Source organism: Paracoccidioides brasiliensis (genome assembly GCF_000150735.1).
Source record: "Paracoccidioides brasiliensis Pb18 unplaced genomic scaffold supercont2.10, whole genome shotgun sequence".
In the NCBI taxonomy this organism is placed as follows: Eukaryota; Fungi; Ascomycota; class Eurotiomycetes; order Onygenales; family Ajellomycetaceae; genus Paracoccidioides; species Paracoccidioides brasiliensis.
The window spans coordinates 935664-947969 of record NW_011371367.1 but is presented as its reverse complement, the minus strand read 5'-3'; the positions used below and the strand labels follow the sequence as shown (position 1 = coordinate 947969).

Genomic DNA, 12306 nt, shown 5'->3' with positions numbered 1-12306 from the left:
GACAGCGTTACCGCAACAGCAGACTCTGCTCTCGCTAAGACGGTATGAATTTGTGTCTGGCACTGTTTGCTGTAGGATATTCAAGGCCAGGCAGAAATATTTGGAAGGGTTGTAACTAAATAATTCCAGTGCGAGGGTGAACGTCTTGGACACTGGGTACGGGGTTAATATTCGTTAACTTTCGGTGGTCGGTGAGTATGGATGGTTAGGTAGTTACTCCGCTGCTCCACGGTCGGTTGAGTGGGGTTGCAGCCCCGTTTTGTATGTAGACTTCCAGTGGACGCCTGTAGCCTGGCGTTGTCACTGCTAGGAACCGTGGGGCTTCCCTGGACACACTATTAGTACCAGGCTTGTACCTTTTGTTGGGGGGGGGGGTTTAAGGGTGGGCATCATTCCCCCCAGGGGTTCTCCGTTGCCAGCCTGTCAGGCCTGCCCGAAAAATGTTCTGGTTGCAGAGACAATCATACATGCTAAAACAATAATATGACCGCCAGTCCCCTCCTCCCTTCCACTTCACATCAGATCTGATGCCGTCTCTATTTCTTTATTTCCCTTTCTCTTATCCCCGTTGAACCTGCAACCCTGGAACGAGGCTCTTCTATGTAGCTATGTGTAGTACTATACTACCAACTGCCTAGGGCACAAACCCTGACTTGGCCCAACACGGAATAGCGCCAGATTCGACTAACTAACCTCCCATCAACAACAAACGAACAACTCTGCGTTGTTCATATCTACGGACATTTCCGCATGCGATGCCATATTCCACAGCGGCATCAAGGTCCGGCAAGAATAGCCCACAGTTTTATCTCGGATTGACCATCTGAGACCGCCAACGACAGAGCAATCCTGATCTTGTCACTCAATGCAACGCTAATGTCGTGCAAGATCCCAACCGCAACCCGAGAATCTTGTATGAGCATCTTCCTCCCCTTCCCTCCTCCTCCACCCCCCCAACCGCCTCCCCGCTAACCTGTAAACACATTCCTGAACAATCTCCCCCTAAATCTTCTGGCCGTTGATGGGCTGCAGGGACTGCAAAGCTGCCTGTGTAGTTTCCAATCTGACTCGGACTGGTCTCCATTTCAACCGTTGGAGGACGTATTCTGTACTCGATTCCTTTCAGTGTTGAATTGCGAAGATGGTTTCTTTCTCGATCAACAAAACAAATTAAATCACCAAGGCACTACGGAGTACTTGTGCGATTAATTGTCGCATGCCCCTTAATTATTTTTAAGACTCTTCAAGTCATATGGAGGTAAAGGTAAGGATGTGCGTCTCCATGCTGGCAGTGCATGGATGGCTGTTATTTTCTTTTTTTTTTCCTTTCTTCTTCTTCTTCTTCTTCTTTTTTTGTGCGCCTCGGAACCGTACCAGAACTGGAAAATTGATCTTCGCCCGGTGCGGGTCCAATGTGGTCCGCCGATACATACTTGCTTGTATGTATTATATATGTATACATCATGCTTGCACTCATGGACTGGAACAAATGAGCAGCGGTGAAGCATCGGGACATGCACTAACAAAGCAACCGCTGGGTCGACTCCTGTTACTCCACGGCATACGGTGTCAGTCGGTTTCTTAATCCACTCTTGGTCCAATCAGCAAGACGGTTTTCCTCTTGTAGGTGTTAGAAAATGGAAGGGGGCAAACGAGAAAAGTAGAGAAGAAGAACGTTTTTTCCTGCTTTTAAAAAAGAAGGAAAAAGTTCCAAGTCAAGCCGGGTTAAAAGCAGATGCTGTGAAAACGGAAAACAACAGGCTGAACGGGAAATCCACGTTGATTTTGCATTGCACACAGCTACTTAACCACGAAATAAATAGCTAAATAGCTATGGAGCCCTCCTTCCCGTATCATAGCATTCACTCATCTTTATCGAGGCCAATGGCCAATCAGCCAACGCAAAATATTGAAAATTTGAGAAAAGCAGACGCCAGGATAAAAAGAATCATAATGCATCTTCAAGACTTCTTCTGTTTCCCCACCAAGCCCATTCAATGCACTGAAAGAAAATCTTGAGAGCATCTCTGTGGCGTGGATCAAGAATCTTCCACATCATTCTCCTTTCTGATTGCCATGTTAGACATTTTCTTGCTCAGTTCCTTGAACTTCTTTTGCACTGCGGTGGGTGGGTACTTTTCACCGCCATTAGACTCGATAGCTTCGGCAACAGAACGCCATTTGTCGGCTTCGAATTTTTCCTCGATTTCCTTCTTGTATCGGAGCAAGCGCTCTTCCTATGTAATAACGCAAATTATTAATAACAACAAGTTATGATTTTTCACATGTCTGTTTGACCAGTTGAAGATACCCCCACGCGATACAAAGGAGAGAAGGGGATGGCAAACTTACATCTTCCTTTTTGAACACTACAAAATTGGCTTTGATGCGACTATAGCGTCCAGATAGAGAACTGTTCCCAACTTTCTCACAGGTCATCTCCTCCCAGGCCTGGCGAATATCGGCCCAGGACTTGTTTTCTTCATCCTTCATGCGAAGAAGCATCTTGTCCTCAGGACTGGCGGTCTCGAGAGATGTAGGCATGGGACGAGAACCCGCCTTCACCTTCTCCCCAGCTCCCCCTCTGCCAGCCTTGGCTGGAACACGCTGTCTCTTGGTTGGAGACTCATCGACGTCATTATTTAAATTTTCTCCTCCAGTGTTCTTCTCAGCAACTGGCTTGCGACCACGCTTGCGAGGAGTCGTAGTGGTTTTCCCAATCACCTTGGTCTTCCCAAAGGAGAAAATCAGCGAAACCAATCGACTACGTGGAACTACTGTGGAAAGGAGATCCGGCAGACCGGAACTTTGATTGATGCTCTAGTGATACCATAGCATTTGAACATTCAAAACTTACCTTTGCGCCATTGTTTCTGTTAGAAACCTCAGTGCACTGATCGACGTTCTCCTGTTTGACGTTCTTCAGTGCATCACCGTTGGTTTCATCGCCGGACAAGTTTACATACTTCATCATCTCGTCGTCGTCCTCGACTTTGTTAAGGCCCGTGGGCTGAGACATCTCAAGTTGTTGAGCTGAAGTGATATTTTCAAGCAGAACGGGTGATGTGTCTCGAGGGCTATGACGCAAGGTGCGAGATTGGGATGCAGCGTAGTTGTTTTGGGTGGAATCTAGAAGCAAAGGGCGAGTTGTGGAGATTAAAGGAACTTGTGCAGGATCGAAGGACTGCTGTAAGCAAGTTTCGAGAGTTGGTAATCGAGGTAAATTAATGTTGAGAGGGGGCTTGAATCGTTGGAGAAACGCAGAGAAGAAGGAGAGAGTTTAGGGGTGAAAGACTTGAAGAAAATTGAAGATGAAGAAGTCGAAGACAAGGGTAAGTAAATGATGGGTCAGTGAAAAAAAAAAAAAAAAAAAAAAAAAAAAAAAAAAAAAGAGTAAAACCAAGGGCAGGCAAAAGATTGTGTTGTGTGTTTGGATACTCTATCTACACTTTGCCGAGTGCATGATGTCTGTGCATGAACAATGTCAAGTGAGCTTCTTTAATATTCCAAAGTGATTTTCTGATACAACAACATAGCTATTAAGAAAGCTGACTGGTCTCGGAACAAAAGAGACATGACTTTTCTGATGAGTGAAGAATATTGTTGTAGCACTCTCAACTGATCTCTAAATATCATCAAACTACAGCAGCATAAAAGGAAAAAAGGGGTAAGAGATCATATAAAAATCTTGAGGCCATTCTTGCTATGTAACTATTCATACAAGTCTCATTTCCACCACTTTTATGATCTCGGTCATTTCTGACATTGCTAATTTACTAAGCCTGATTCCATAACTATTTCAGCTACATTCTCTCCAAACAATACCCGGCATTTAATCTTCCCTATTCTCCTACGGGGGGGAATGCGCCAATATACACATTGTGCAGGCAGTGCAATACTACTGTTGGGTGTTAATATATCGAACATCGAATGTACAGTACACGTTAGAACTCTAATTCTGGGAGTGTACGAGATACAGAGATAGAGATATGATTACTGGCAAATTTAATATTGTCGACATGAGGCTGCAGGCTATAAGGATGATATATATGATACATAACATATGGAGAGAATCAGTGCCCACGAAGGAACAAAACACTTACACACACTCTCTCTAAAAGTCGATCAGCATCTTCCAAATACGTCTTGATTGGTACGATCTCTAAGTGACATAGTTTACATATCCCATTGCAATCAAGCAAATTTGGTAAGAGTAAACGTGTTATAAACTGCATTCCTCACAGCCACCATGAATACATTCTAGAACCTGTCACCGTTTTACGCTTCCGAGATGTCTATCCCCAACCTTGTCCCGGGCATGATATCTAGATGCTTGTCCTCTAAGCGCATCTAATCCCATTAAACGTGAACCACTAACAGAAATGCAACAAAAGTTCTCCTTGCATCGCCATGTAGTAATACCTCCCTATATGCATGTCTTGTACGGCCCAGCCATGGTAGAGCTCCGAAATAGCAGAGTGTGTGGTGCGCTGGAAGAAACAACACCGCTCGATCGGTTTGTTATGGTTATGGCAATGGCTGAATATCTATATATGGATGATCAGATTTGTCTAGGACTGGGCGTTCACGGTAACCTGTTTGATGACAGGAGCTGACCATTGTTCAAAGGCCACCTGCTTTTCGTACATTCATTGATTCATATCATGGAGAAATGCACATAAACCCGAGAATATGGCATGTAGGTTGAAAGCACGGCGTTGAAAAGGTTAAATAACGGTAGGAGGTTCCACTGTGTAACCCCTAGAGATCCAGCTGCATGTCCACATGTCTCTTCATTTATGGCCCTAGGGAGATGAATCGAAAATGAAAAATGAAAAAATAATCAAGGCAGAAGGATTAAGAAGGGCGCTGGGACTTCACAGTAGTATGGGATTTTGAACATAGTTAAAACTGGTCACCAGCTCTTATACGGCTGATATAACGGCGGGGGAAAATGTCGATCTAGGTACAACCCGATAAAAGCCAGTTTCAAATAGAAACTCCACACTGGTTCAATAGAAGAGAAAATAATGTTCGTACTACGAACAAGGCGTGGAAAGAAAAGAGACACTCGCTTGCACAATTCCGACAATTCATATATTGAAAAAAAAAAAGGAAGAATTTTTCGGTAAACAAAACAAAACAAAACAAATGAAACTCCGTGTGATGATCACTTATATATTCACTTAATCGTATGCTGTCCAGAGCACTACAAAGGAGTAACAAGCCCGAAATCTTATGTCCCAAATCATTTACCCTCAACACTCTCGGCATCGGAAGGAACAAAACAAGGCTGTATATCACTGCTGTCCTGGCGCGGAACCATGGGCCGGACCCGGGTACCCACGAACCCACGACGGTCTCGGCCCGTTCGGCCCCGGCCAAGCCAATTATGTTTAAGCTCTTTGCTGAGAACTTCAATTTTCTCTTGCGCTTCATCGTTTGTCTGCACACTGGCTAGAACGCTTATGCATTGGAGCATGCGGCCGACGGTTTCTGTGATTAGGTGCGATGAGTCTGTGGATTTAGAAATAGTGCGGGAGGATAGTGTTTGTGATATTGGGGATAGGATGGAGTTCAGGGGTGGGGAGAGGGATGTATATGAGGTTGAGGTAATGTTTTCGGGATTCGAGGTGTTAGATGCAGCGCGGCTACGGGAAATAGAGGCGGCGACAGAGTCAGAGGAGAAACTGCCTGCATTGGTTAAGAGGGTAGAGGATTGGGAGTTGTAACTTCCAAAACCAGAATCGAGCCCTAAGGAGGTACTGGGTCGGATGTTGGAGGCTGTGCTGAGTGCGCTGACATTTACATGGATGCTTTCAAGACTGAGGTGTGAAAAAGTTGCCTTTAGGACTTCGTAGCGGGGGAGGATAACATAGTCGCGGAAGGAGATTAGGACTATGGTGCGCACATCAAGTTCATCCCCCACAGACTTGTTCGAAGTTTCACCGTCTGGCAATGCGCCCCAGAACTCTTTGGCTTCGCGAGTAGTCATGATTGAGCCACGTCCTTTAAACTCCAGATCCAAAGGGAGAAACACGGCTTGGATGAAAGGGAGGACCGTTCCAAATACCAACAGCCACATCTGGACGAGATGTGGAACAACGCGTTCATCTGGAACGGAATGGAGTGAGTGGCTTAGAGAAGTAAATCCTGTCTGCAGCAAGTCTCGTAGATCCTCCACAATGACAGATGGCATATATTTTAGCACGCAGCGTTGTAAGTGTATTGAAACCAACTTATTTAGATCCTCTAGCGCAATGCGGATATCTTCACCATCAAAAAGCACCAAAAGCTTCGCCTTTAGGAAGTCCCATACATCTTCCGGGGCCATGTTCTGAAGGCCAAAGCCTTGCAGGGCTTCTTTTAATGAAGCCTCCCCACCATACACAGTGGGTGCTACGTTTCCTAGTGAAACAGGAGCCCCATGAATGGATAGAGGATTAGCTCCAACCGCCCCGTTAGCCATCCAATCATCTGCATCTCGATATGCAAAATCTTGAGCTGCGGCAGCAGAAGCTTTTTCTTCCTTCTTCTTCTCTCGTAAAGCGCGGCCTCCATGTCGCAAGTCGAGTCCACTTTTCGATTTGCCAAAGGATGTTGTCGACGGTGATTGGGGTGCGAAGGAGTATAGTGACTGAGGAGCGCTGTGATCTAGAGGTTTCGAACTACTCAATGCAGAAGATAAGGTCAAATGGAAATGATCATCTTTGTCCTTCAACTTTAACTTTTGTCGTGACAGGAAGTGGTGTTTGTGAACTTTTTCCTTCTCCTTCTCTTTGTCCTTTTCTCTCTCACCTGTGATCGGCCGGTCAGCAAGGACAACCGTTGTGGCAGACGAGTTTGTCAGGTTGTACATCGAGGAGTTGGCAGAGGTGGAATATTCATGAAGACTGGTTGTTGAGGCATTAACCATTCGTGACAAGCTACTGGGGCCTGGTAATTGGAGTTTGTTTGGGGATGATACAGGCTTGTTTTTATCTGTATCTTTATCCCTTGATAGGCCAATATGTTTAGGTTTCGAGAATATCTTCATCTTAGACTTCTCTCCCTTGTGTTTATGTCCACTCTCCGAAAAATGATCGAAAATCGGCGATGTGGGGACAAAGCCGGGGCTTCGAGGGAATGCAACATTGGCAGCAGTTGTTGCTGCGAGAACGCGTCCCCCAACCAACCCATTTGAGTATTGATGGCCAGCAGAAGCCTGAGTAATAGTGTCTTTGGAAGCTTTCCTCCCCATATTTTCCTGCAAAAGCCCACTTGATTGTGACCGGTTCCGGACGTGATGTGAACCCTTTTGGTGCTGCATTGCAGCTTGTGCAGCGATTTGAGATGCGGAAAGGTTTGCCATGGCCGCAGGGGTCTGTTCAAATGATGACGCAGTGGGAAGAGAAGGTTCAAAAAAACCCTGAGAATGTTGACGCGGTCTATGTTTCTGGACTTCCTGCGGAGGAGGAAGCGGTAGGGTTTTTTGAGGTAATTGATCGTTCGGAGACATGAAAGACCCCGACGGTCGCGAGAAGTTGGGAAGTGAAGTGTTACTATTATTGGCACTTGCCAACGGTAATCGCGGTAAGCCAGGACTGGATATTTGAGGTTTTGCACCGTAGAAGGGCCGCTTGGGCATATTCAGGGAGGTAAGATTGGACGAAGTCGATGAGGCATCGCTACTGGAAGAACTAGGCCGTGCAGAGGGATCGGCTGCCACAACGCGATCAGGAGAGTCTGGTGGTACGGGATAGCTCAGATCTGCACGGCGAAGGGGTAGACCCCGGCTATTCATGGTGGGCACGCAAGCAGATGATGGTACAGACGTTGGTTAGTTTGGTTGGTTGGTTGGTAGGTTGGTTGGCTCAGGACATTCGTAGCCAGAGAAAGGAGAAATGGGGAGGGAAAGATAGAGGCCACATTGGACCGCTCCCTTGAAGCACTATAGTAGCATCACCAGAATACGCATTGCTATGCAAATAGATGTGTTTGGAGCTGTGAGCCCTCCCCCTCTGCATTGTTGTCGTTGTTCGTCGTTATACAGCAATTGGATCAAATGTCGTTTGCCTGGCTGACTAAGGCAGACGTCAGACACATCACGTGATGCTACTGTATGTACCTATCCATAAAGGAATAGGTGGGATACAAATATCTATGAGACCAGGTTCTTCTGGACTCATGTGTTGGCTCATTCATGGTGGCCACCATTGTATTTATTTTGGACCAAAAACCCCTGCCTAGGTAACTATGTCCCTGCTCTTAGATACTTATATAACTAGTCCTAGCTCTCCCAATGAAGTCGCCAAAATGTAATAATCGGTTCGGAATACATAATTTACACTGGTTCAAAATCACTCTTTACCCTTCCAGTTCAAAAATCTCGATACGCTGGCTCAGTTGCCCTCCTGGAGATTCTAATGCTGTGAAAACAGTAGTTATGGAATCCGTATCTGAAACACCATCATCGTCCTCGCCACTATCGATTAATTCTCTACCAACATCAGGTTGCATTTGTTCAGGCCGATTTCTTGCCATTGAACCCACAGCCTTTGTACAGTTGGGAATCTCACCGTCATCTCCGGCTCCAACGCACCTATGAGCCTCTAAACGGGAAGGCGTTTCATTTTCTGGATCAGTTAGGCCCGGCGTCGGTATTGGTATTGTTAGATTGGCCTCCGTGTCACCTACTCCCCTCAAGCGTGGAATTGTGTTATCATCTAGGTACGTTGTCGTTCTTCCAGAGTCATGGGTCCTTCCTTGTTCTCCGGGGTGCCGATGGGGAATGTCCTTGGCAGTGGTGTCTGCGAGTTCTGCTGGTGATGAAGAGCGCACTGGAAAGGGTGGGACGGGGACAGCATACATCGGTGTAGCTGATATATCCTGTGGCTGCCATGGGTTTTGGATGATATCCGGTATGGTGGTATAAGGTGAGTGTGGAACGTAATGGTGTATTTGGGGAAGTGTCAGACGGCCGTCTCTCACTTGTTGAATGATGTTCTCCACATTTTTTTTGTTTTCCTGAGATATCGGTACGTTGTGTGCAAATCGCATTTCAATAAACTTGTGGAATTCTCTAGTACCCACAGTTAGGCGGTGGTGGCTAAAGAGAATCTCAAGTACCTGCGGATGACCGTAATGGGCAGCATAGAGAAATGGATTCCACCCCTTTTCATCATTCTCAACTGGGGATGAGCCATTGTCGAGCAGGAGAGATACGATAGACGCGTGTCCCACTTCCGAGGCAATGCAAATCGGAGAATCTTGAAACATCCTATCAGCAAGGTTCATACGCACCAAGGCGCCACACCTAAGTAATTCTTCTGCGATTTCAATATTCCCGTGCCTGCAAGCGATACAAAGAGGTCTAATGCCTGCAGAATCTACCGAATCAACAAAGACTCCTTTCTGACACAGAAACCTGGTCAGTTGAAGAGAACCAAGAGAGACAGCAATATGTATCGGACGGTGTTGATGACCATCCACCTGTGCTTCTATATCGGCTCCCGAAGCCACCAGAAGCCGTACGAAATCTATTCTATTTGCATTACAAGCATAATGCAGGGAGGTGAATCCCTCACGGCATCTAACTTCCTGTGGAGCGTTTTTGCGAAGCAGAAATTCAACAACCGCAAACTGCTTATTCATTGTAGCTAGATGCAGAGGGGTTCGTCCTTGAGAATTCTGTGAACCGATAGGCGCCTTCATCTGAAGCAGGAGATCAACAATTTCCGTATGTCCATTAAAAGCCGCCCAGTGGACTGCGTTCATACCGTGTTCATCTTTGCTCCGAGGAAGTGCTTTCTTTCGAAGCAAGAATTCGGTAGTTAGAAAGTGACCAGTAGCTGCTGAACATATCAGGGGAGTCATTTGGTGGGCCCCAACAACTTCGACGCTCGCCTTCTGGTTGATGAGCAACTCTAATACTGCCACATGGCCTCCCTCGCAAGCATGATGAATGGCAGCCATCATATTTACATCTTTCGCTTCGATATCAGCTCCATAGCGGAGTAGAAGAGCAGTTATTTCCTTGTCGCCATTCTTGGCAGCAACGTGTAATGCCGTCATCTGATCCGCGGTTCGGGTATTAATCTTGGATCCATGGGCAAGGAGCATCCTAGCTGCTTCGGTGTGGCCATAAGCTGCAGAAAGCCAAAAAGCTGTCATGCCATTGGTATTTTTCAAGTCCACGTCAGCGACTTCTTCCAGAAGCAGACGTAGAACACCAGTATGACCTCTCGATGCTGCTAAATGCAAAGGCGTTGATAGTGTCGCATCTTGGACATCAATATTTGCATTATGGTAGATTAGCAGCCGAACGATATCGTCTTTGCCACAATGTGCGGCAACAAGCAGGGCGTTTCGTCCCGTCTCGGCATGGCGCGCTTCTATGTCTGCCCCGTTTTTGATGAAATTTTCTACTTCGAGCGTCGCACCAGATTGGGCGGCTTTCACAATAAGGGGAGGCATTATACTGTCCATCGATGTTAAGTTAATGCTAATGTTCGATTCACTGGCACGATTTCTACGTTGCTTCGCTGATCCAGAAGTTGGGGAAGCACCTGTGATGGGAGACGCCCTTACGCTCAAGTTAGCGCGGCTTGTGGTATTTAATCGTCGCAATGCAGACCGAAGTTTGTCCGTTGTCGATCCGGAGGACTTTTGTATAGAAGTCGATGCGGCGGACTTTGAGCGTTGTACGTTGTCCTTATTGTTGAAAGAAAGTGATCGACCGAATGAGGTAGTTTGACGTCTTGAAATGTGGCCTTCACGTTGTACCGAGGTGGAAGGTTGGGCTCCCAACGAGTCCTCGCCAATAGACTCGCCAATCGTAGGGCTTAAGTAGCTTGACAGGGTCCGGTTTGGAGTCCTTGTTCTAGCTGTCCCGCTCGCATATCCTTCATCGGTTCCGGACATTGTAGTCGACCTAGAATCATGGCGTTCCGGCAACACGACATGCCTTCTAGTATCCCGTTGACTTTTTAGCATAGCACGCCGATAGGGGGCCTCATTGATGAGAATCTGATCAAATTCAAACACAGTATCCCCAGTGCACGATCCTCTAATGCTGCTAGCAGTTTCGTCAGTTCGAGAATTTGCTGCGCTCATTGACGAGCGTAATGTTGCAGTGTCATCCGAAACTCTTTTGATAATGTTACGGTTTTCCTGTCTTCGAAGGAGTTTAAGTTGTTCTGACGATGTGCGACTAGGAGAAACAAGTCTTAGATGATACTTATGATGTCTAAGTCGCGAGTTAACGGGTGTGTTCGAAAGGCCACCTACCAATAGCATGCCTGTAAAAGTAATTGCAATGCAAGGACCTGGGCATGCAGTCTCTGAGCGTGCTCTTTCATCAAGCCCTCATTCCACAATACTTTGACCTTGGCGCAGAGGCGCAGAGGTTGAGCTTCCTCATCATCCGATGGTGCTTGTGTCAATTGCGCAACCTCTTCGGAGAGAACATCCATCACAGCGGTACAGCCGTCGATGGCGACATCCAACCCGTCTATATATTCAGGGTGCTTTGGAGTCCCATTTGAATTGTATTTGGCCAATTCATCAAGCTGAGAAATGGCGGCCTTGATTGTCAGCAGCTCAACAATCATGGAATTGAGTGTGAAGTCTGCATTTCTGTATTTGCCGTGTAGTGTCGAGAGGCCATGGACCGTTTTGGTAATTAGGGTAGTGATCTGAATGGCCCCTCCAATGACACCAACGATGGAGACCGGATCCATTGGCGACGAGTAATCATTGCCCAAGGCGACTGACTGTTCATTGATATCGAGAGGCTCAAAAAAGGATTACAGGAGTCATTTACACGCGGAGAGCGAGAGAGTTTTGCGAATCGCGGATTAAACCCATGCTTACATTAGTTAAAGTAGCTTAGGGACGGAACCCCCGGGACGCACACTGCGTAGGTGGATTATTGACCAGTTACATTAAGAACAGCTCCAAGGTTTGATTTTAGTTGCATATCCCATGCTAAATGGGATTTGTCAGAGCGGACTGTGGTGGCTGTGAACGAAATGTTCCTAGCTTCGCTGCCACAGTTTCAAAATCACGGATCAGCCTCAATATCTAGTTGGTTAGCTAACTAGTTAGTAAAGTTGGTCAGTTCGTTATGTTGGATCCTTGGACAAAACCAATAAAATAGCTACTCCGAGGTATTTCGCATGTAGAACAACGACGCGGACAACAATTGCCAGCGCCGTATATATCCAAAGGTGAGCATAGGGTAGATAACGTTAACTGGTTGGTATCAGGAAGTGAGGACGAGTGACTAAGCACAAGAATCACGTGCTGCTTCCGACATTGCTGCCA

At 46.5% G+C, this 12306-nt stretch overlaps 3 protein-coding genes across 3 annotated transcripts; all 3 read right to left on the bottom strand.

Annotated features, from left to right (window-relative positions):
* Nucleotides 1–2039: 2039 nt before the first annotated feature.
* PADG_07208 (uncharacterized protein) lies at nucleotides 2040–3019 on the bottom strand (the record flags this gene model as incomplete). The annotated part of the gene is made up of 3 exons (XM_010764159.1): nucleotides 2040–2237; nucleotides 2353–2730; nucleotides 2858–3019. 3 exons carry the CDS (start codon nucleotides 3017–3019, stop codon nucleotides 2040–2042), a joined length of 738 nt encoding a protein of 245 aa, XP_010762461.1.
* Nucleotides 3020–5248: 2229 nt separating this feature from the next.
* Nucleotides 5249–7783, bottom strand: PADG_07207 (uncharacterized protein; the record flags this gene model as incomplete). The annotated part of the gene is made up of 1 exon (XM_010764276.1): nucleotides 5249–7783. The coding sequence occupies one exon, from the start codon at nucleotides 7781–7783 to the stop codon at nucleotides 5249–5251; it is 2535 nt and encodes an 844-aa protein (XP_010762578.1).
* A 563-nt stretch (nucleotides 7784–8346) lies between these two features.
* PADG_07206 (uncharacterized protein) lies at nucleotides 8347–11720 on the bottom strand (the record flags this gene model as incomplete). Its single annotated transcript, XM_010764158.1, has 2 exons — nucleotides 8347–11191; nucleotides 11269–11720. The coding sequence occupies 2 exons, from the start codon at nucleotides 11718–11720 to the stop codon at nucleotides 8347–8349; spliced, it is 3297 nt and encodes a 1098-aa protein (XP_010762460.1).
* Between the last annotated feature and the right edge of the window lie 586 nt (nucleotides 11721–12306).